Source organism: Acipenser ruthenus, chromosome 5, assembly GCF_902713425.1.
Source record: "Acipenser ruthenus chromosome 5, fAciRut3.2 maternal haplotype, whole genome shotgun sequence".
NCBI classification, from domain to species: Eukaryota; Metazoa; Chordata; class Actinopteri; order Acipenseriformes; family Acipenseridae; genus Acipenser; species Acipenser ruthenus.
The window spans coordinates 72,392,514-72,417,812 of record NC_081193.1 but is presented as its reverse complement, the minus strand read 5'-3'; the positions used below and the strand labels follow the sequence as shown (position 1 = coordinate 72,417,812).

The window sequence follows — 25,299 nt, the reverse complement described above, 5'->3', positions numbered from 1 at the left end:
TTATAACAGTCAAATAATAAATCAGTATTTATATAGGCCATACCTTGCTACAGTAAGGGCACTCTCCAAATATAATGTTAAAACTTTGTCTACAGGAAGGAAGACCTCTCAGCCACTGCGGAGAAATAAAAAATAAAATACAAAATAGTCAATTTATAAACAAACCAAATCTCAGCAATAGTCTGACTGTAATGATTCTTACCTCATATAGACAAGCTTGATGGAAAGGCTGACCACATCGTGGATCATTGCACACTTGATCTGGTATTGCTGAATCCAGTCGATATGAATAACAAATGCCACATTCCATACTGAAATTCTGCAACAGTACAGTGAATACTTTTTTTCATTCTAATGTTCTCATTTTTAGCTGTTTTACATTTTTATAGAAAATAAGCAAACATGTGCTCTTATGGAGGCATTCCTGTGTATATATAACATTTATTGAATGTACCATGTACCCTTTCCAAAGAAATTATCCTTTTAATTTAGTGCTTTAGGTACTTTTTCTGGGTGTATGTTCTTGTATACCATCATTTCTTAAAAACATCATATCAACTTTCACCTGATAAAGACCTTTGTGGGCCGATAAATCTTTTAGTTGTTGCTCGCAATAATAAAGCTGTAACATTATCATGTAACATGCCCTTAAAGTCATCTCTACCTGCTCCACATACAGTATCTGCATTTTGTATAATTACAATTTCTTTAAGCCACTTTTTAATATAATAGGATGGCTGAACATTTTAAACATCTGGTCATTTTAACTTTTAACTCTTTTGAATGTTAATGATGCTTATCCATAATGGGGGGGAATAGAAGATAAACAGGGGATCCATATTTAAATAGTTCTGGATATTACTGAATATTTAAAGAAAGAAAGAAAGAAAAGAAAGAACCAAGATATTGAAACATACAGTTTTTTCATGGTTGGCAGGTATGGGGAATTCTATTTCCAGTATTTCCTTGATGTTTTGCAATACACTGCATTCTGGATTCCTAAAAAAAAATATAATATATTTTATATTTTATTGTCTTGAAAGTCATAATAATAATAATAATAATAATAATAATAATAATAATAATAATAATAATAGTAGAAGAATAAGATTACCACAGATGCATGTTTGTGTTCAATTTATTCCTCAGGGGGGTTACCACTGTGGGTAGAGATTGTTGAGAAACATTTATTTATCCGATTAAAAAAATACAAAAAAAATCATAACAATTTGCTTATAATTACACAAACATTGGCTGATACAAGCCATGTATTAAAAGATGTTTGGGTCAAAAGTGAATTCTACATTAAAATAAAATAGAAATATGAAAAAGATAATATTAGCTCCAAAGTTATACAATTTAATACATCACCCTAACACTGTTCTTGGGACAGTGGTGTATATAAGTACTACTGTTGTTTAAAACCCTCCATTTCATTTTACATATTTTTACAGAAAGTGCAAGGTTTGACTCAAATAAACATTGGCAATATTTAGGACTGCTGTTTACATTGAATGTTTAGACCCCAAAATGCTGCAGATTAACAGCTATACTGCAAAATAAAGCTACCATTTCACTTTGCCTGTGAGTCAGGCAATTCTAACACAGAAAATAGTTGTACCATTTGCCCTTGCAAGGCAATGACATCACTACATCCTGTGCTTATAACTAATTGTGTTGAGAGAAAAAAATGTAAAAAGGAGCAAACTAAGACAGTTCAGCTAATTACAAAGAACATTACGTGGGAAGGTCAGTCACATTCAAATTAATTAACCTTTTTATATTGCTTTCAAGAACTTCAGATTTAACACTGGTTGGTTTTCTAATCATGATCATTTTCTATTTTATTTTGTATTGTTTAGTAAGATATCTCTAAACCTATATCATCATATCAGTTATACCTGCACTGACATAAACTGGCCTCAATTCATGGCATAGCAGGGGCTGGTTATTTAAGTGTGTATTTAATATCAACGAAGCACATCGCTAGGCAACCAATAATATGGTCTGCATGTCAGTGCTGGCCAAGCATGACCTTGGATTTGAAGAAACAATCATGCCTGAACACTAAGTACTTTTCCTCATACCTAAAGCTGGCCAAAGGTGTTTTTTTTATATCTAAAATATTCTACACATCTGATCTTTTACTGAGCAGCATGAATATTGTGAAATATGTCTTCTGGAGATAGTGAAAGTACTGTACAACTACAGGTTAAATGACTCAAAACCCCCCCAAAATGACACAAGCCATTGCAGTTAAATAAAAATACCCAAAACAAAAAAACACACAATTGTTTGGGGATATCTCCCCCAAACAAGGCTCACGACTCTCCACTCTGCGCTGCTGGGGACCCCCCTTGAGAGGAGGTCCGCAGCGCAGTTGGTCACTCCTGTCAGGTGGACTGTTCGAAGTGAGAGGAGGTTCACTTGGGCCCACAACAGAAGCTTGTGGGCCACACGGTGGAGACTGGGCGACCGTAAACCACTCTGGTGGTTCACATAGGACACCACAGACGTGTTGTCCGTACGGACGAGCACGTGTCTCCCCCGCACCTGCTCCAAAAATTCCTGCAAAGACAGGAACACTGCCTGCAGTTCCACAATACTGATGTGGCGACCTTCCCACGGGGGCTGCCACACACCCTGTACACCTCGGCCATTCCACACTCCGCCCCAACCCGTGTTGGACGCATCTGTGGTGATGGTGACACTGCCCAGTGCTACGCCTAGGCATAGATGGGCCGGCTGTTTCCACCAAGAGAGCGGCTGACAAGCCATGATGTTGAACCAAACCTGCAGAGGGCGCTTATGCAAAAGACTCAGTGGGAGGGTGTTTGATGCTGCTGCCATCAAGCTCAGAAGCCTCTGCAAGACCACTACTGGTAGTGCCCTGCTGAGCTGAAACAGCGCTAAGCAGGCGGTTACTCTCAGCACTCTGTCATCCAAAAGAGTTGCCAACATGTGTCATGAATCCAGGCACACCCCCAGATAGGTAACTATCTGGGTGGGTGGTAGCTGTCTCTACCTTCAACCCTAACCGATGTAAATGGTTGGTGACTAGCTCTGTGTGTTCGTCCGCCCTTGCCAGTAGCTGCTCGGGTTTCAATACTTACCTTTATGCAAGACAAAAACACAGTATCTACATTTTATATATATATATATATATATATATATATATATATATATATATATATATATATATATACACACAGTACTGTGCAAAAGTTTTAGGCAGGTGTGAAAAAATGCTGTAAAGTAAGAATGCTTTCAAAAATAGACATGTTAATAGTTTATATTTATCAATTAACAAAATGCAAAGTGAGTGAACAGAAGAAAAATCTACATCAAATCAATATTTGACCACCCTTTGCCTTCAAAACAGCATCAATTCTTCTAGGTACACTTGCACACAGTTTTTGAAGGAACTTGGCAGGTAGGTTGGCCCAGACATCTTGGAGAACTAACCACAGTTCTTCTGTGGATTTAGGCAGCCTCAGTTGCTTCTCTCTCCATGTAATCCCAGACAGACTCGATGACGTTGAGATCAGGGCTCTGTGGGGGCCATACCATCACTTCCAGGACTCCTTGTTCTTCTTTACGCTGAAGATAGTTCTTAATGACTTGCACTGTATGTTTGGGGTCGTTGTCATGCTGCAGAATAAATTAGGGGCCAATCAGATGCCTCCCTGATGGTACTGCATGATGGATATGTATCTGCCTGTACTTCTCAGCATTGAGGAGACCATTAATTCTAACCAAATCCCCAACTCCATTTGCAGAAATGCAGCCCCAAACTTGCAAGGAACCTCCACCATGCTTCACTGTTGCCTGCAGACGCTCATTCGTGTACCGCTCTCCAGCCCTTCGGTGAACAAACTGCCTTCTGCTACAGCCAAATATTTCAAATTTTGACTCCTCAGTCCAGAGCACCTGCTGCCAATTTTCTGCACCCCAGTTCCTGTGTTTTAGTGCATAGTTGAGTCGCTTGGCCTTGTTTCCACGTCGGAGGTATGGCTTTTTGGCCGCAAGTCTTCCATGAAGGCCACTTCTGACCAGACTTCTCCGGACAGTAGATGGGTGTACCAGGGTCCCACTGTTTTCTGCCAATTCTGAGCTGATGGCACTGCTGGACATCTTCCGATTGCGAAGGGAAGTAAGCATGATGTGTCTTTCATCTGCTGCAGTAAGTTTCCTTGGCCGACCACTGCGTCTACCGTCCTCAACGTTGCCCGTTTCTTTGTGCTTCTTCAAAAGAGCTTGGACAGCACATCTGGAAACCCCTGTCTGCCTTGAAATTTCTGCCTGGGAGAGACCTTGCTGATGCAGTATAACTACCTTGTGTCTTGTTGCTGTGCTCAGTCTTGCCATGGTGTATGACTTTTGACAGTAAACTGTCTTCAGCAACCTCACCTTGTTAGCTGAGTTTGGCTGTTCCTCACCCAGTTTTATTCCTCCTACACAGCTGTTTCTGTTTCAGTTAATGATTGTGTTTCAACCTACATATTGAATTGATGATCATTGGCACCTGTTTGGTATAATTGTTTAATCATACACCTGACTATATGCCTACAAAATCCCTGACTTTGTGCAAGTGTACCTAGAAGAATTGATGCTGTTTTGAAGGCAAAGGGTGGTCACACCAAATATGGATTTGATTTAGATTTTTCTTCTGTTCACTCACTTTGCATTTAGTTAATTGATAAATATAATCTATTAACATGTCGAAAGCATTCTTACTTTACTGCATTTTTTGACACCTGCCTAAAACTTTTGCACAGTACTGTATATATATATATATATATATATATATATATATATATACACACACACACACACACACACAACCGAAAGCAAAAACATACAGTAAATAATACTTTAAATTAATAATTAGACAATTACTAATAATAATATATTTTCAAGATATTCTAAATATATACATTTCAGCTGAACAAGTTATCGACTTATCCCGAGAGGGACAACAGTAGAGCTGCAGGCTTCCCACGACACACAAGGCCGCGTTGGGACTTAACCAGTGCTAGCTGAAAACACAGAATATACAGAAAATACAGAATATATACAGAAAACACGCTAGAAATAAATATAATTATTAGAGTGATTCTGTAATAATTCCGCACTTTTTTTAAGCAACTGCTAAAAAGGAGCATGAGTATACACAGGAAGATTTACTTATCAACCCTCTGATGTTAATCGGGTTAGGCTGAAAAGGAACATGGCGATACTGTCGAGGTGAGTAGTGAGTTTATGCTCGCGGGGGCGGAACAGCACTACGCAACCCTCCTCTGAGGAATGTCTTTGGTATAAAGTTTTCAGGTTTGGGTATCTTAAAGGGGAAACACCCATTTTGTATGGTTAATATTCCCTACTTGAAAGGGAATTTAGAGTTTCAAAACTGCATGGAAACCCCACCAATGATGCGTTAATGATTGTTCCATAGTTTAAACTTTTTGTACTTTTGTTCCATCATCATTAAAAATGTAATACATATTGAAGAACCCTGTTGGTCAATTGAAGTGATCCATGTGAGTGTGGTTCAATTCCTACCCATGCCATTCTGCTTATTTTGAGTGAGAACCCATAGGAAAAGCGTGTGGGATCGCTTGCGTCATTGTACTTCAGCGACCCCGACTTGTCAGACGCTAAGTCCAGACAGACCACTAGTCCTCCTCTTTCGGTAATTTGGTTGCAACAGTAAAAAGACTTTAAACGTGGGTAGAAAAATAAGATTAAAATGTATTTTAACATCATTTATTCATACATACCATGGTCAGCTCCTAGCAAACAGCATTCAGGCAGCATTTTAGGGTGTCTGGCATCTACCTCTAGATTTATTGAGACATTATTTCCTAAAGGAAATGAAAAATATAAACACATACAGTACAGCCCAAAAAGCCTTTATTGTACAAATCATTTACCACAATATACCTAGGACCTTAGAACCAACCAAAACTGCAAAAAATATCTGGTAGTTTTATAAAGGACAAAATCTACTGGAGAGGCATTGCTGACTTGTAATTTCAGGCTCTTAAAATGTGTGGCAAATGTAATTAGTAATTGCCATTACTGAATCTGAGCCAAGACATATTCATCCCAGGATAACTAATTTTCTGTTAATAATAGCATTGTTTTACATACATTAAAACATCATCTTTCAAGAGACCCTCCTATGTTAACGGGCTTCACCTGCTGAATAAGGGAATGCTGGGATATTATTACGACCAGTAGCTACACTAATGTGGTTGCGTCTCCCACCCACTCCCAAAACTAAGATCTGGACACTTGGCACATCTCCAGGCGGAGTTCCAATCCCAGCTCTGTCATAAAAACTGTCAAATGTTGAGGGTTAATACACGCGAGCACAACTGTGTTGACCCCGACTCTGGCACAGCTACGATACTTTTCCCAAAGCTTGTATGCTATGTGGCTGGAAATTTTCACTGCTAGACATTTTTTTTATTTCTGGATTGCTATATTGTCTTAAATCTAAAAAAAAAAACACACACTTTTAATGACCGTTGGCTTAAATGTTATAGGCTTGAGCTTACATCCCTATCTGCAATAAAGAAAGGAGGAAGGCGGGGGAGAAAATCAGTTTGACCATTTATATTATACAGACAGCACAATCTTATACAAATGATGGAACATTTTTTGCTTCATTCAAATGTTGGTTTAGAATTGGCAGGGTATTACAAGACCATAGGCCCTTAGGTTTACATGCCATTTAGAGTGCATAAGTTATCCTCCATTTTGATAGAACTACCAGACAAATGATCTGATTTTTGGATAAAAGTGACAATAAATATTGTGATGTGTAATAAGGGCAAAACATAAACTCTATAATGTTATTATTATTATTATTATTATTATTATTATTATTATTATTATTATTATTATTATTATTATTAAAATCTCTAGATATAAGAAATATAAAAAATGTCACAAAACATACATACATATTCATTAATTTAAATTAACAGCCACATACGGTTTATTTTTCTATGAAGAAATGACAGATATTCAAATATTTTGAGTGACAATGAGTTTTAGATTTCTTATTTCTTAATCTAATTGTTGTAGCTTTATGGCTAGACAACAGAAAGTCTACAAGACAATAACACAGTGAAATCTGGTTCTGTAGGTTTTCTCAATTCATGCTAGTGTCAGCATGTGTGTTCTTTCCTTTCTCCAATTCAAGATATTTTGCAGTGATATGGCCTTTTTCTCTATTATTGCTACAAGCACCAATATAATAATATAAAAATAATAATAATAATAATTTAAACAATAGATTATTTCTGTGTTTCCATTACCTATTGCAATCCTTCGCATTGTAGCACTTCTCGTAGGTTTTTCTGGCTCAAGCACCCAGGTCATCTTGTCAATTTCATCCATTACATCCCAAAACTCCTTTAGCGACTCCAGGGCTGCTAGAAACTGGTTGTGAATATTTATCAGGGAGCTCTATGAATGGATGAAAAGTTGAGCTTGTTGAATGGCATCCTAATAACACTAACACAGAATTATTATTTTCTTTAAACACAACAGTTTCAAAATCTAGCCTTATAGCCAGCTGCAAAATGCACTGCAGGACATTAGGTCAAGGTATCTTATTTTATCTGTGCCAAAAGTTTTTGTTATGCAGATCATGCAAATACTAACTACGGGATGATAGACTTGAGCGGGTTATTTTTTAATCACAAATAACATTAGAACACAGTACTGTGCTAATTATAAGTTCTTGCCGATGTCTTATGACACAATGGGCCATTGTCAGTAAGCTTTAATTCACAAGTTATTACAAGAGATTTTCGGTAGTCTGTTTTGATTAATGAAATTAAATTTGGCATGTTAAATGTAGGCCATTATTAAATAAGCCAATAAAACTCTACAAAAGTTTCATGAATATTAAACCTTTATTAGGCAAAACTGCCTTTGAAAACTCTTTAAAATGACTCAAGTTAAAGCTTTGTGAATAGGGCACATTCACTTCTATACTGTATAGGCCCTGTTAATACAAACTGGGGGGAAAAAAAAAAAAAAAAAAAAAGTTTAAATAAACCATCAGTAAAATTCTACTTAAATAGGAGCAGTATGTTTCTGTGCACCACTCAGCTGCTGTATAAGTAGTAAAGGATTATTTGAATAATAATTACAAAAAAGTTCACCCACTCTACTATGACTACAAATAAATACCTGAATCTGAATTTCGCAGGGACAGTGCAAGGCTCCCGTCAGTAGAATGTGGTTATATATGTGTTTTTGGGACACCCAGGACTTCCTAGAACTGTGTTATGTCTTGCAGCAAGCTGTTAACCAACTTTATCATGTTTTTGTTCTAAAACAAATCTTCCTCAATTAATTAAATTTAAGAGATGTTACTTCTACTGTACAGTGTAGGAGGACGCTCAAGCCTGGTGCTGCCGGTAGCCCGCAGCCATAATAAAGCCACTGGCAACAAATTCCCAGCTATGTTGCTTTAATACATAGGGGTACAAACTTGACTATTTTTGTCCTTGGTACGTACCCAAGATAGATAATACTTAAGTCTAGCATACAGTGTACTGCATCTTATATGTAGGGAAAGAAAATTCTAAGCATAAAGCAATCGGCTATCCAGTCAAGGCTTTGTTATTTATTTATGTATTGCAAAGGGCTGCATTTATTTTTTATTTGTAGTAGCTTCAGTATTTTTTTTTATAATGTTGCTTATAAAATAACCAAACTATAAAAGCACTATCATTTTATGAGTCAAATAGCAATTTGAAACGTTGAATAAATGGTGTCACATAAAAAAAAAAAAAACGTAATGAAGAGGGATCTAAATCCCTCATACTGTATGCTTATTTTTCCCTATGTGGTCAAAGAACCTCTCAGATAATAACAGATTGCTTGGTACAGACTTTACTAGAGTAGAAAGTTGCACAAGGTTACGTCACAAACGGGATTTTCACTGCTGAAGTCAGTGCGGCTTCCGGACATTTCCAAAGATTCAAAATCTTGCCACTTGGAACAGCGTATTCAATACAATAGTTTAGAGTATGTTTGTAGTTTTTACTAGTAGTGCACAACAATATTTTATATCAGCCTGCTACGTTTTTGGTCAATTGTACGTCTTTTTAGCATGAGGCGATTTACCCACCCTTTAAAGTCGTGTAATGTTTTAGACGTGCACTTCCTATAGCGTGTGAAATCTGCGTGTTACATCATATAAATAAGGACTGGAGAGAGAGTAACGACTTTCTAAGCTGCGTGGAAACCCAGCCAATTCTTGCTACCTTGGAATGTTTTGCTGTTTAGACAGCTCTGCAAGTTCACTTATGAAATATGCCTGAGATCAGTATTTTTCTGGCTGCTTCATGGTTCTAATTATCTCTGCAAGAAAACAGTATAGGGACATCACAATGTCCAGTATGAGTCACTATTAATGGCCAGGGGGCAGGAGATTCTCTCCCAAATTGTGTCATTTTGTATGCTCATGCATCACAAAGGAGTTTTGTTTCAGCCAGTAATCTTTTCAAACAACAAATATTTAACTGCTTTAATGACTTAAATATGCCTTCTCATAAAGCTCATAAATCATGTCTCACGAGTGACAGCTGATAGAATTTGGCCCAGCTTTACTGTCTTCTGTCAGATTGACAGACTGCAGGTCATGTTCTCTATATGGACTATCCAGCTGGAGCCTCAGGTTTTTTGCCTTAATCTAAACTATTTTGAAAGGTTTAGTCTGGAGCAGAGATCCCTGAATGCAGTAAGTTTATTTATATTACACTGAAGCAGCCCCATCTGTACAAGAAGCTAAAAGCAAATAGTGGAGCCCTCCAGCCAACTGCTTTGCTAGTGGAGGCCTGGGGATGTAATCCACATAACCTGCTGCAAATAAAGGATTAAGGAACATTACATGAAAATTAACTATAGTTTGCATTTTGCGATTTATTTTTCCCACATAACTCCAGGAAGTTCCTAGTAACATTCTGTCCAATATCTTTCACAAAGTAGGTAACTAAGCTTCTAATTAAAGTATTATAATTATTATTGTTGGAAGAAGATTACGAAGATCTAAGCAGGTCACATACACCGAGATGCAACATTGACTTTACACAGATGTCAAGCCCCTGTATGCAGGGGAAGGGGGAACTGGAGCTAGTTTTTTTCACTATAGAAGGTTTTCTGGTGTGATAGGTGTAGGTCTATTACTATGCAAGACAAACCATGAATTCAAATTCAGCCTGAATTAAAAGTTATTCCTCCCAAATTACAACTTTAATTTCAGTCCAAAAAAAAATATGAAAAGATTAGAAGTACAAAACTATGATTCTGAGTGCAGCTGTGCAAAGTATGCTGTTATCTGGCTACTATCAGGGAAATTATGTTATTGTCTGAGAAAGTATCAACATAACTGACCTCACCTGACCTGGTGCAAGCAGCTGTCTGGTCAAAATGTTGCCGACAGAGATAATCCAACAACTGAACTTTGCACGCAAAGGGGTGTAAAAACTGTAGGAAACAGGTACGGAGGTGCATTTGAGAAACACCAAGATCTTCTATGAACATGTACCAGTGCTGATGCCTCCCAGAAATTGGTAACCGATATCATTGTTTAATTTCTGTTAATAACTAGTAGCATCATTATTGCCTTATGATAATGATTATGCTGCAAAGTGTAACTTTTGATTATTGTGATCAATAAAGGAAACTTGTTAAATTCTGCTCAAATCCTTGTTGTGTGTGCTCTTTTACACAGAGACACACACAAAATAAATAACTTAGTTTCCATAGAAAAGTGACGAAAAATTATTGCAGCAGTATTCAATACAAGATTGATCTGTCGCACAGCACAACAACCTGCCTGTACTACTCATGTATCATGCACAGCAAGTCTAGCAGTTTTATGTACACAGCCATACATACCAAGATGCACAATATGAAAACTATCAGAGACATATACACATACAATAGAGATTTATAAAAATGATTCCAGCAGAGATGATGAATACAAAGAAATACAAATTAAGTTTTCCCATACTCTGTCACAATGATACAATACAGATACTATTTTCTTACTTTGTCTTGGAAAGTAAAAATTATAAGAAACTAAGAAAGCGGTCAATTTGATAAACCTATACATAGTGGCTAATGTTCACCAAATTCTTGTATTTAACATATTTTCTTGAATTGCCTTATATTAGGTGTAGGGTGGCAATACTTTTGACTGCGACAAGAATGCCTTCACTTGTTTTTTATTAATAGGCCAAGGCCATTCTTTTATGGCCTTTGCCTTACTGAATTGTGGTTTCACCATTCCTCGCCCGATTGTGTAGCCCAGATATTTGGCCTCAGACAGCCGTATGGCACATTGGGTTTGCTGTTAACCCTGCCTCCCTAATGGAGTTTAATACGGCATGCACCTTCCCTAGATGTGTCCCAAGCCGCAGTGTGAATTACCATGTCATCCAGGTAGGCTGCAGTGTACTTTTGGTGGGGTCTTAGTATCTTATCCATCAGGAGTTGAAACATGGCATGGGTGCCATGTAACCCAAAGGACAACACCTGGTGTGGAAAAGGCATTGGATACGCGTCAAATTTCAACATGCTGTTTAACTTCCTAAAGTCATTCCAAAACCTGATGGTGCTATCAGGTTTTGGCACTAATACAATGGGACTAGACTTGTCACTACAGCATTTTCAAATTTGCTAAGCTTATCTCTTCCCTAGGAGTTTGGGATTGCAATAAGGTTTTAGTGTTACTCTTTCTCCAAGATGTGTTATGATGTCATGTGCCACTAGATTTGTCTCAGGATTGCCTTGGGGTTTGGTACCAAGAGGAGGTAGCATTTCTTCCACCAACAATACCTCTCTATCTTTACATGCTTTCAAAAGACTGACATGGTAGATTTGTTTAGGCTTTCGTTTCCCAAGCTGTTGAATTTTATAGTTTACCTCACACACTCAATCCAAAACTTCATAAGGGCCTAGCAAAGTGGCCACAAGTTTGCTTTCAACTGGGAACAAGTAGTAACACTTTGCAGTTAAGTCTTTGCGATGTTAAAATGTTATTTGCTTATATAGGGTTTATTTGCTTAGAAAATACTAACCAGGGCTGTCAGTATCAGAATGTAATATAAAAGAGTGTGTGTAGATATTGTTTAAACGTTCATAAAAATGTACCAAAAGCACATATACCTATATCTCCATACATTTTTGGATAGGTTAGCTGCATATAGTAACAGAAGTTAATGTGAAACAAAAATAGGCTATATTTGTTGCTTGTCTTGTGTGAATGATCGATTTCAGCTCCATGTTATTATATGGGTTTATTCAGCCAGGTTTAATATCTCAAGACCAAAAGCAAATGCTATTAACACTCTGTCATATTTATCCAAAATGCTATAATGCTCTGTGTCACCAATCCCGTTAAATTTACATATCGCCCACAAGAAGTGGTAAAAAAAGTCCTGTACACTCTCCAATAATTTTTTAATGTTTCCAATTGCTTCCCACCCACCTCGTCTTCATATTCCAGTGTTTTTTTTTATATGTACATTGAGCAAAGTTGGCAAATAATAAATAAGTTGCATTAGAAATTGACAGATTCATTTTCTACACAAGGTCTTGGTTGAGGGGCCAGCACTGGCATTTACATTTACTGAAAACATTCCTTCCTGACCTGGTAGTGAAGATTCAAGCCCATGAATCTCATTACTATAGGTGGATTATATAAATACTTTACTTTCTACATGTACTTAAACATATACACAAACATTAATTTCAAAATGCTGTTGTGAAAAAATGCACGCAAGCGGTCTGTGGGAAAAATCCAAACACCAAGGTAGTCCCTACATTAAAAAGGTTGGGAACCACTGATGTAGAGGCTTGTGGGTCCTCTTGAATGGCAAACGTCAGATAGGGCAACAACATGACCCAGTCCTTTCCATCTCAGGCTACTATTTTATGCAACATCGCTTTAAACATTTTGCTGAACCATTCTACTGGACCATTGGTCTGGGGGTAATAGACTGAGGTCATGAAGTGATTAATTATCAACAATACACAATTATTTAGTAACCAGGGACATAGAGAGGGTGCCTTGATCAGTGAGCACTTCTTATGGGATCCCTATCCAAATGAATATGTACATAAGCTCCTTCGTGATACTTTTGGCTAAGGTATTGCGTAGAGGTATGGCTTCTGGGTAACAAGCAGCATAATCCAGAACTACAAAAATGTATTTGTTTCCCTTAGCAGACTTACCGAGAGGACCTACCACATCCATACCTATTCTCTCAAAGGAACTTTTATAAAATCGGTAGGGGAACAAGTGGACTATGCATTAAATGGGGCTGTACGCTGACACTTGGAACAAGAGATGCAATTTTCGGCTACATCTGCAGACACTCCAGGCAACTAAAACCTTTTTAGTATGTGTTTTCTGGTTTTATCATAAGTGTCCACCAAACAAGTAGCCATGGGCTTTCTAAAACAGCACATCTTTGTGGTTGGGGCACTATAAGTTGCTCAACCATGTCCAATCCTTTTTTCTGTATTCTATATAGAATATTTTTTTCATTGCAAAGTAGAGGTAGTGAAATGGTGATGCTGTGTCTACAGGGTTTCCATCCAGTACTTTTACACTCTTTCTAGCATGTTTTACGGTTAAATCTTGCACCTCGACAGTCCCAAAATTCCCTGGGTTTAATTCCATCTCTTGCATGGACGTGTCTTCTACCAGGGAGATATCGTCAGTGTAGTGCCCATTCTCTGGACTACTTTTATCACCTACCAACAGAGGGTGGGGAAGGAATCAACTTCATGTGGATCATGAAAAGTTCCTGGCCTCTAGTCCTATTAGCGACAACCTTGTTTTGCTGTTTTTCCAGTTTTGATTTCTGTATTTTACAGCTGTCAAAAAAAAAAAAAAAACACCTCAGGTCTGTGAAAGAAAATAAATCAAATGGCAGATACTTTGGTGCCATCATCAACCCCTATGTTTTTTTTTTTGCTGGGCATGTCAAATTTGCTCAGTTTATCACATAACCTTGAAAAGCTGTGAAAATCCCATCCCAATATCACCTTAGAAAGCAGGGTGGGCACCAAGCCAACTTGGTGGTCCACAGATCCAGCATCAGCCTGGAAGCAGACTGTGGCAACTGGATATGGCAGATGTCCCCGTGTCTACAGATGAGCGTGATCTCCTTGGCTTTATCCAATTTTGTGGCTTCCACTAAATAGCCGGAAATCAACATCACCATACTTCATGAATCAAGTTATGCCTCTGTTTTATCTCCTAACTGCCCAGAGCATAGATACTGGCATTTATTTTTAATATTGGTTACCAAAGAAAGCACCGTACAGACATGAAAATATTGAGACATTATTGCCTCTCTTGCATTGCACTGCATCGGTTCCTCCTCATTTGTGCAATTAGCTGCTACTTGTCCCAACTCATTGCACTTAAAACACCAGTATGGCTAAGGAGGAATACCCTTTTTAGAACACCCCTCTCTCACTGTCTTGAGAAGGGGCCATTTTCCCTTAGACAGGGCTTCCCCAAACACCGGAGATGGGGTCTCTTATTAAAATCAGTCAAGTAGGGCGTCTGGCCCGTTAAATTTGTAACTACAGAAAAACAAGATTGGAGTCTATAAAAGAAACCTATCTCAATATGGACCTTAAAAATCGAGATTACTATCCAACCAGATACTTATAATTATCAACTATCTCAATAACTTTATCTAAAGTAACTAAAGGTAATTCTTTAGTAGTATTTGTCCTTGTAGAAGAAAATACCATAGCTTTTGTCTTACTAGAATTTAAAAGAAGCTATAGATTAATTAAGGCTCGTTGAATGGAATCAAAATCAGCCTGCAAATTATTGATTGCCAAGGAAGGGGAGGGATTACATGAGTATAAAATAGTATCAGCTGTTTAAAGATGGTACTTACAGTGTATAATGTTATCACTGATGTTATTAATATACAGGATAAACAATAACGGGCTTGAGGAACACCCTTATTTAACAAAACAGGATTTGACATCATATTTGCATGTTTGACAATCTATGATCCATTAGTAAGGTCATTTTGAAATCATCCAGCTGCGTGCAATCCAATACCAGCACACAATAATCTTTTATTGAGTAATGCATGATCAACTGTATCAAAGGCCTTGGAAAGATCAATAAACAAGAGATAAACATGTAGATTTTTTATCTAGAGTCATTTTGATATCATCTATAACTTTCAATGCTGCAGTCACAGTACTATGACCTGACCTAAAACCAGAATGCATGTTGTTTAAAATGTTGTTTGCATTCAAGTGACATTTCAGTTGATTACTAACCATAGATTCCAAAATTTTGCCAAAAAATCTGATGGATTTCCAGCTTTTAAGAGAGGAATAACATAGGCCGACTTCCAGACATTAGGCAGTTCATTTGACTCAATTGAAAGATTATAAATATAAGCAATAGGATCTGCAATAAACTATAGCAGCAATTTTTAATAAAAACTGATCAGGACCTACCGGCTTCTTATAGTCTATAGCTTGTAAAGATTTTAAAATATCAGTTACTTGAAAAGAACAAAATTGAAAGCTGGATGAAAATGGGGAGGATAGACTGTTACTATCCGAGTTGCATAGAAGTTCAAAATTAGAGGCATCACTGTGTTGATCTTCAAAAATATGACCTGCTTTATAGAAATGCTCATTAAAAGGCATTCAACATATTAATCTTATCATAAATAATTGAATTTCCCTATACTATTTGCTGAGGAAAACCAATCCTGTGTATTTTTGGTCTTCCGAGCTTTAGCCCAACACTTTGATGAATAAGTTCAGCAAGATCTTGAGGAGAACCATGGATTTTCTCTGCCTTTAATTCTGAACTTCTTAATAGGAGCATGTTTATTAGCTATTAAAATAAACTGCTGTTGAAACACCAACAGAGCTTTCTCCACTGTTGGAATTAACATAATTCTAGCCCAGTCAACCCTACATAGATCATGTAAAAATGCCTGCTCTGAAAAATGTTTAAAACAACATTTAAAAACAATACAGGGATTAGATTTAGGAATGTTGGTGTCCCTAACACATACAATATTACGATGTTCACTCAAATCACTTGAGAATTCCAGTTGCAACATATTTATGTACATAATTTGTCAACATAACATCTAAAAAGGTATCACTACCAGGTTTTTTATCATTATGTATATGGCAACACCCCCCTCCCCTTACGATCACTTCTATAGATATTATAGCCACCAATTTGCACAGCACTGTCAGAGACAGAGGGCTTTAACCAAGTTTTGGAAGAAGACTCCTAGCATTAATATGGAGAAAGACAAGGCCATGCCTATTTACAAAATCAGCCGGTGTAGAAAGACATTGCAGATTTTTTTACACAAAAGTCCGGATCAGGATTAGTATGAATGTTACCAGACATCAATAAAAGTAACAAAATTAATAGTCTCCCCAACAACTTTTAGGATTATATATAGCGAATTCGTTTAGTACCAATAAAAACTGACACTGAGATTTTAACAACATGTTGAACTAAGTTAAATAGATCATCCGTGGTAAAATATAAGGCACCAGTGTATGCAAAAAACAAAACACAACTATGCAATTCAACATTAATTTGTCCCATTAGAAATAACATCCTCAGGCTTCAAAGATATAGATGTAAAAGAGATCAAAAATAAAAACAAAAGAATATACTTCAACATAGTATTGGCTTAGAATAAAATAAAATAAAATAAACAAACTCAAATACACATACTCACTATTGCTGCTGCTATCGCTAACTTGTATTAAGCATTTTACATTATACTAAACATATATTCTATACATAAACATATACAGTAACATAATACTAATATAAAAAACATAATTACAAATTCACTTCCAGATGAACATCTGCCTTCTCATTTTTATTTCACATATCTTCTGGACAGGTTCAAGAACAGCAATTTTATCATCACAGTAAATCTCCATCAACCCGGGGCAGCAGTGTTACTGATATTTCATCACTTGTTGACTTTCGACACTGCATGCTGGCGCATGTGTATTTCAATCACCGAGCGAAAGCTGATGTGCAACTGAAAGTAAATGTCATAATTTTGAATTACTGCTCATTCATTTTGTGGAGACAATGGCATTGAGCAAACCATCTACGAGTAATAAACAAACGTTTGAGGCTTTAAACCAGACTGGGAGAAAGAGTTTGTTTTCACTGAAAACTGTGGTAACCTGTGTCTCATCTGCACCAAATGGTTTGCACACTGTAGTCTATACAAGGTGAGCACCATGAAACGTCATTATGAAACAAATCACAACAAACTTTCATCTGAATATCCACCTGAATCAGACTTAAGGCGGCATTCAGTAAAGAAGCTGATTTAACGACAAGTGAGTTTTGTAGGGCATGCGTGAAGTATAGCTCGTGCCTTACGTCCTTATTCAGATGAATGAACCTTTTTATAAAATTGGAGTGTTGGCGCTAGATTAGAGAATGCATGTTTAAATGTTATATTGCAGGTCTAAAGTTAATATCATATTTACATATCTTACATCTCGCCTTGAGCAGTGCATTTGTCATCCACAAAGCTCTCAAAAGTATTTAATACACGCAGCAGTCGTACAAACAAAAAAAAAAAAGCGTATTTTTCTTCAAACCCAGCATTCAGATCTTCAAGGGAAGAGCTTGTCAAAAAGAATCCTTATAAACATGTCTTTTTATGTGGGGTTTTTGTTGAAATCAGGTAATTTTGCTTCATAATAACTGAATCTATTTTATTTAAAAGTGAGTAATACATACAGTATAAACAGAAATAATGGGGAAAAAAAATCAGTGTGTTACATTTAAAGTTTAATACACTGTAGATCTACAGTATAATAAAAATTACATTGTAGATCTACAGTGTAATAAAAATTACACAGAAACTGTGTATGCTCTGTAATGTTCTTATCCCTTGTTCTTGTGTATTTTGCTGCCATCAAGAGATAGCCTAACAACTACTGTACTGGACAACAATACTAGTATTTAAAATGTCTTGCTCACATTTGTTTTGTAATATAATTTTGTGGGATATGCTGCGTTAAGTACAGCTGTAATCTTTGCTCTGCTGTATTGTTTAATACATAGGTTTGATTACAAGCCAAATTAACAACAAACAATGTATTATTTTGACTTTTTAACAAATAATCAAAAAATGAAAAATGTATTGTCCCATCATTGATCTTAGTCAATGAGTCACTCCTTTGTTCGTAACTAATTACAACTATTTATTATATCATTGCACTTGCTAATTAAGAATATATTTTGTCTCACTTTGGGATGCATTCAGAAACATCACTTTTAGCCTTGGTGCTCATTTCTCATTCCTCAAGAATGCCGGTTTTGGGCTGTAGTTCACCAACTCTCCCTGATCCTGCTGTGATACATCTGCACTGGATACTGGGCTTGCCATGATGCAAAGAGCCCTACTATCTCCATCTTGACATGGTGCAAGTAATAATTATTCATTCAAATGAACATGTCACAGCAGCAGCGGCAGGCCTCTCATCACAGCATAAGAAATACATCAAAACATTATCAACTCAGCAGGAAGACGGGGACCATAAGGTAACACTACGCATTTCTGTAAGGATGCCATATAGAATCAAAATGTTCTCATATAAAGAATTCTTGGGGGGGGGGGGGGGGTATATGCTGCACCGACTAACACTACATATCTTAACAACTTTCCTGCGGCTTACAATCATTTTAATTAAGTTGCTGCCATACAAAGCAGTCAGATGTAATTTAGGGACTTAACAGTTTTATTCACAAACTTGTTGGTTGGTATTTCCCTTTGATACATGGTCTTGAATATTTTTTTATTATTTTTAGGTGATCTGCATATTGTAGTACAAACAGCTTCAAAATGTTCAACCTAGCCCTGTACAGCCAGCTTAAGGCATGATAGTGAATGTTTTTTTTTTTTTTTGCTTTTTTAAAATTTAAATAAATAACTGTATTTTCTTCTTTAAAAAAAAAAATAGTACAATACAGGGTAGGTTCTCATTAATTTCATAATACAGTACTAAACACAAACATAAGTACCTGCTGTGTCCAAGAAATGACAAGGGGGATTGGAAAATCTACAGTGAAGTCAGGAGATTCAGCTGGATACTAAAAATCAAAGAAAAACAAAAGTGAAACTTTTTCCTCTTAAGACTGAAAAACATATCTATAATAAAACAATCTGAATAATATAACATTCACTGAAAGAGATTGGTTTGGAGTGCTGTGGAAACATTTGGGTTTGATTCCAACCTCCTATAAAAGGAAATATATTGAAAAATACAAGACAATTTTGGTCTGACTATTGTTCAAGTATTCTTCTTTTCAGTTTCAATTCCTAAACTTCCATGGCAAAGATGTTTAAATTGACTTACTGAAATGGACAGGCAGATGCAATTTTTTAAACTACAAATGGGTAGATGGTCACAAGAAAATTTCACACCCTGCTAAATTTAACCCAGATATAAGCCTTGACTGGGTGTCTAAAACCTTACTTCCCACTGTGAAAAGTGCTTAAATCTGGCTTATGCAGCAGCTGGACTTGTGCTTATAGCTCCCGATTCAAGTGAGCCGTGGTTCACCTTATAAAATAAAAACACCACTTCAATGCTAGGTACAATTTGTCATTCTTGGGGTGAAGTTTGGCTTGGGCAAAAGTATTCTTTGAACCCTAAAGAAGATGACCTCACCAGTTCAAGGTCAAGGTAAACTGGGAAGGCCTAGACCATTGTGTGATCCCTGGTATGTGAAAACAGGTTTAAAATAAAAAGTGTTACTCTCTAACCATCAAAAGCACTAAACAATTGCTACTACATATAACTAATTTGTGCTTTTTGCTATTTTTATATTGGTGTTGTTTGGCAGTCAGAAACAAACAATATTATTTACATGTCTATATGACCTAAGATTTGAATGGCAAATATTATACATGAACACAACAGTTACCAAGCAAATGTTCTTCTCTAACCTTAAGCAACCTCACCTTTGACTTTAATTTAACTGTAATCAGATGTTCTCGGCCAGAAGTGTCCTCAGCCTTCAGCTTGATGGTGCTGAATTCTGTGTCGATGTACGCAAGCCTAGGGAGAAAATATATGAATGGCTCATGAAATCAAGGGGTGGTGGTGATTCAAAGTGTTTGCTTTCCTATGGTTAATCTGAAAGTAATATCAAGTTTATTATTTGTTTATTTAGCAGTGGACAAGGTCTTGAGTGCCAAACATTTCTGCTGTCACAGATTTACTGCTGCTAATACACTAGTCTGCTGCTTAATGTGACCATATATTTACAATGTGTCAGGGCTCACGCTGTGGTCACTGAGCACTATGTTGCAGTTTTCCATCACAGGAACCTTTGGAACACACAGGAGGTTCCTGTCAGCCTATACTTATGTACACATAAAACTTTGTCAGGCCTTTTGATCCAGCTCTGCAGTTTTATAATGTATCAGACACACTCACTTATGCTTCATATTCCTTGTTAAATAGGGAGCTGTTTCTTGTGTTATTGCCTTTAAATAAAAAAAGTTAAATGAAATGTCTATTTGTCCAATAAAGCACATAGAACAAAAACATGAATGAAATAAGTACATAAATCATTAATCTCCTGTACAGTCAAATAGTTTATATATATAACTTTTATAATGCTACAATACTTTAAAGCCTTGGCATAGGGGCACATTTAAGCTGAATGAAATGGTAGTTTTTTTTTTTTTTTTTTTTTTTTTTTTTTTTTTTTTAATTACCACAAATATGTTTTTCAGAAAAAAGAAAAAAAAATCTCTCTCTCTCTCTCTCTCTCTCTCTCTCTCTCTCTCTGGCAAACTCAGCTGTTTGGATCTTGTAATGCGCCGTTCACATAGATTTAAATAACAACCACACTGCTTATTACTGGAGTAATCGCTCTTACTAATCCACCAATCAGCCCTTTTCACCTTGTTACATTGCCATTTACATAGATTGCAATACAAAAGGCAGCACTTTACTGTAGTAAAAGCTTGACAGCTCGATCAATCAGCTGTTTGCAGCTCGCTACTGAGCGATTATCTCTGTACTGTACCTTGGCTATTTAATCCCTGCCGGGTTTACAGTTTTAAAAAACTGCACTGATTGCAAAAGCAAGCAGGAGAGTCCCGACGAAAATACAACCGAAACTGAAACTCTGACAACACCAGAGGGGATGTCAGAGGAAGAATTCTCAGCTGTGTCACCTTAGCAACCAGGACGCTCTGCCTGAAACAGGCACTGATGACATAAGCATGCGTGGTGTCCCGGCTGTGGCAATTATGGGCACACAGTGGCTATCTGCCCCTCCCAATACCCAGAGAAGAAGTGGTTTGATGTGCCCGAAGAGAGGGAGGAAGAGCCCCGCTGGTGGTACCTCCTGAGGGTCCGTCCTTGCCGTCACCTTCCGAGGAACCGCTCCGGCCCTGCCTGTCCCGCACCGCCTGGTGCTGCTGAACCAGCAACGCCTATGGCTGCAGAGTCTGCAACACCTGGGGATGCGTGTTTGCCATCGCCTGGGGCTGCTGAAGCCACACCACCTGGGGATGCCGGAGCTGCTTCGTCTGGGGTTGCTGCCTATCCTGCTTCATCTCGGGTTGCCTGCTAGCCGGCACCTGGGGTCGTCAGCTCTGCCTTGCTTGGGATTGCCAGTTTGCCACTGTCAGCCAGGATTGCCGGCCATGAGCTCCTTGAAGCCTATGTTCTTGCCTCAGGACTTTTGGGGTTTTAAGGGGGGAGGTGACCATTGAGGGCATATGTGCAGCGCATGTGCTGGGGTTATATGTGTTTCATAGTGTAACGAGTGTCTTAATAAAGATTTTAAACTGCATACACGCTTGTTTGTTTTGATTACTGTACTATTGTATGGGAGTTTATACCGTATATATATATATATATATATATATATATATATATATATATATAATTGTGATAAAGTATTGATCTATAAAGCACACTTCGGTCAGAGAACTGAAACAGAACACAACAGTATCACAGTTAATCAGGACAGTGCCTGTTGGTTTATTGTCTCCCTGGTCCCAGGCAGATGGGTTGTTGAGTTGGGTCGCAAAGTTCAGTACACAAAGCAGGTTATCATACAAACAGGGTCTCACCGCCGGCAGAGTAGTCCAAACAGTCCAAGTCATGCACAGGTATTCAATAGTTTCTTTGTTCAATAATCTCTCCTTCTCTTAAACCGATCCAGCAAAAGCTGTCTCACCTCCAAACACACACACTTAATGAGGTTTTAGCTGTCCTTTAAATACAGGTGGTGGCTGGGGGTTGATTGCCCTATCAATTACCCGTTAACAATCTATTAGCACCTCATCACATTCCTCCCAAGACACCTGTCTCCGGGTAGTTTTCCCTGTCGGTCATTTTGTGTTCAGTGTTCAGCCATTTTGTGTGAGGACACAACCCCAACAAAATGTCTGCCCGCACATACCTCCCATTGATTACCTCACCCCTGGGATTGCCACAATTATATTTATATTTATATTTATATTTATACACACACACACATATACTGTATGTATGTATTTCCAACATACATTCCCACTGTATTTAATGTATTATGCATTTTTTTTTTTTTTTTACTGTATATCATGTATTATGCATTTCTCTGTATTTAAGGTATTATGGATTTTCTTGTTGTTACTGCATCTTGTAAAGCGCTTTGTGATGGTGGTCCACTATGAGAGGCGCTATATTTATATTAGTTCAGATTGTAGATCCTACCAAAGTTTTCGTACACTGCGTTGTATGTGCTCCGTGTGCTGCCATTGCTGGTAGCGTCACGTGAGCTTTTCAGTGTGTTGATATGTAAATAAATCCTGTTCGTCTGCGGAGTGTATCAACTTCAACCTCCGTCCCGATCTCCTGCCTGTCACTGGGCAGCAAATGCATGCACCCACACACCAGATGGCTACTCTGTCACAAGCATTAATACCCTGTATCTTTCTAAACAAGGGATTTAGGGGAGCTCCCTAATAAAAGCTGAATCTCAAAACAATAATTGTGTGAATATAGTAATTTTTACAGCTGTGTATAATGGTATTTAATAGGATTCATTCATCCAATTGTTTACATATCTGCCCTTACTCTGGTCACACCACAGTCGGATATGCGATGGATTACTCTATGTATATCAAACTTCATTATCTATCTACCTATCGATCTATATAATTAAACACATACTTATCCCATCCAAGACTTTCGATTTCTTTAATAAGCTGTGTATAATATTGTGGAGGTGGGGCCGCATGCATCTCATGCCTGTTCTTCAAAGCCACTTCCTATGGGAGAGATGTATAGGAATTTAACTCGCCAGAAATATTACATATATCCCACGACTTTGCATGTAGAGGGAAGTATTCATTATTATTATTTTTACAATATTTAAACAGGTAAGGCCAAAATAATATAATACCTTATTACCAGCAAGGTAAATTATGCGAAGAACGGATGCAACTGTTTTGTGGTGAATTTACATAAAATCCTTATTGGTTGGAAAGGTGAATGTTTTATTTTAAAATGCATATACGGTTGTAATTCATAATTGCATTATTTGACCATTTCTACTTCATTTAGATTGCTGGACTAATATACATTTGAAACCAAACAAAGGGCTTTTAATGGCATTTTATGATAATGAGGGACAAAGCAAGGATCATCTCTAAAGCTGTGTGGAAGCTGGGACCCTGACCAAATTAATTTGTAATCATCCCCAGTTTGGGGTGTCACAGAAAGTGAACAACTGTTGGTAAATCAACATCATTTGCCAGCAGGATTCTGGGTTGAAAAATCAAGTATCTAGGTAACCATGGCTGCAAACAAATAAGGTTTACTCTGTGGTGCTGGTCATAATGACTGCTATGCTGCTTTCATTCAGCCCATTTCTATGCTGGCTTGAGTGGCTTGCATTATTGTTCCTCTTAATGCTTTATGTTGCCTTCTGTTAGTCAGTATAGTACAATGCAACCACCAGTAAGTGATATTAACAGATAGAGATGCTATTACTCACCAAAAGCGTTTTGAGTTCAAGCATGAAACTAGCCAGATCACAGCAATGCTGCAACCTCTGTTGGGAAAAAATAAAGTGTAAAATAGTTATCAACTTGAGAGACCCTGTGCCATATCAGGAAACAAACTAACTATCCACTTTAAGATGCATGTTCTTTTACATCAAGATTAACGGGCACTACTAAACGCATTCAATGTCTGCCGATTTGATTTATAGTTGTATCCATTAGCTTAAAATATTAACTAATAAATGTAAAATCTATCATAATAATGAACTACATAGCCCAAGGTAAAACATAAATCTAGTTATAATATTTTAACATTAACTTTTATAAATAAGAACATTTTCCAAAGCAACCATATTCATAACACTATGTAACACAATTTTTGTTCCTGGGTAGTAAGTGTTATTTCCTAATTGCTTATGCCTCAAAAGTATAGAAAATGGCTATTATTCCCCACAAACTTTGCTTTTGTGACCAGGACAGTGATATTTTGAAATTTACCAATTTCCAATGAGAAAACGGGCAAATTTGTGTCTTTTCGTTCACATAAAGTCAGAAAAAAACAACATATGAATCCAAATTAACGTGTATTTATACTAAAGTAATACAAAAATGACTACAAAAGATTTAGAAGTGAGTAGTTTTTCGAGATTTACGATTATACTGTAAATCACTTTTACGAATCAGCCCCCAAATGTAGTCTCCCATCATGTTCTCGTTATACTGTCCTTGGTAGCGGCGTTCAAAGTCCAGTATATCCTGGTGGAAGCGCTCGCCTTGCTCCTCCGAGTACGCTCCCATGTTCTCCTTGAATTTATCAAGATGAGCATCAAGGATATGGACTTTGAGGGACATCCTACAGCCCATTGTGCCGTAGTTCTTCACCAGAGTCTCAACCAGCTCCACATAGTTTTCGGCCTTGTGATTGCCCAGGAAGTAGTCTTGAAGGTACTTTAAGGCTGCCGACTCCTTATCTAGAGCTCTGACAAATTGTTTCATAAGGCCCAATTTGATATGCAGTGGTGGCATCAGCACCTTCCGGGGGTCCACCAGTGGCTCCCACTTGACGTTGTTCCTCCCCACAGAGAACTCGGTCCGCTGTGGCCAGTCCCGCCTGTGGTAGTGCGCCTTGGTGTCCCTGCTGTCCCAAAGGCAAAGATAGCAGGGAAACTCGGTAAAACCGCCT

General features: G+C 37.5%; 1 protein-coding gene across 2 annotated transcripts in view; it reads right to left on the bottom strand.

Moving 5' to 3' along the window:
* The window catches only part of fancl (FA complementation group L), a 35,978-nt gene that overhangs the window by 245 nt on the left and 10,434 nt on the right, over positions 1–25,299 (bottom strand). The window contains exons 5-14 of one of the 2 annotated variants that reach the window (XM_034004813.2): positions 24,110–24,166; positions 23,284–23,381; positions 20,067–20,163; positions 19,124–19,192; positions 7,329–7,479; positions 5,781–5,864; positions 1,115–1,160; positions 918–999; positions 203–319; positions 44–115 (exon numbers count right to left, since the gene is read on the bottom strand). In XM_034004813.2, coding sequence (XP_033860704.1) covers positions 44–115; positions 203–319; positions 918–999; positions 1,115–1,160; positions 5,781–5,864; positions 7,329–7,479; positions 19,124–19,192; positions 20,067–20,163; positions 23,284–23,381; positions 24,110–24,166 — 873 coding nt within the window. The remainder of the gene's footprint in view (positions 1–43; positions 116–202; positions 320–917; positions 1,000–1,114; positions 1,161–5,780; positions 5,865–7,328; positions 7,480–19,123; positions 19,193–20,066; positions 20,164–23,283; positions 23,382–24,109; positions 24,167–25,299) is intronic. The other variant, XM_059024460.1, reaches the window with a different exon arrangement.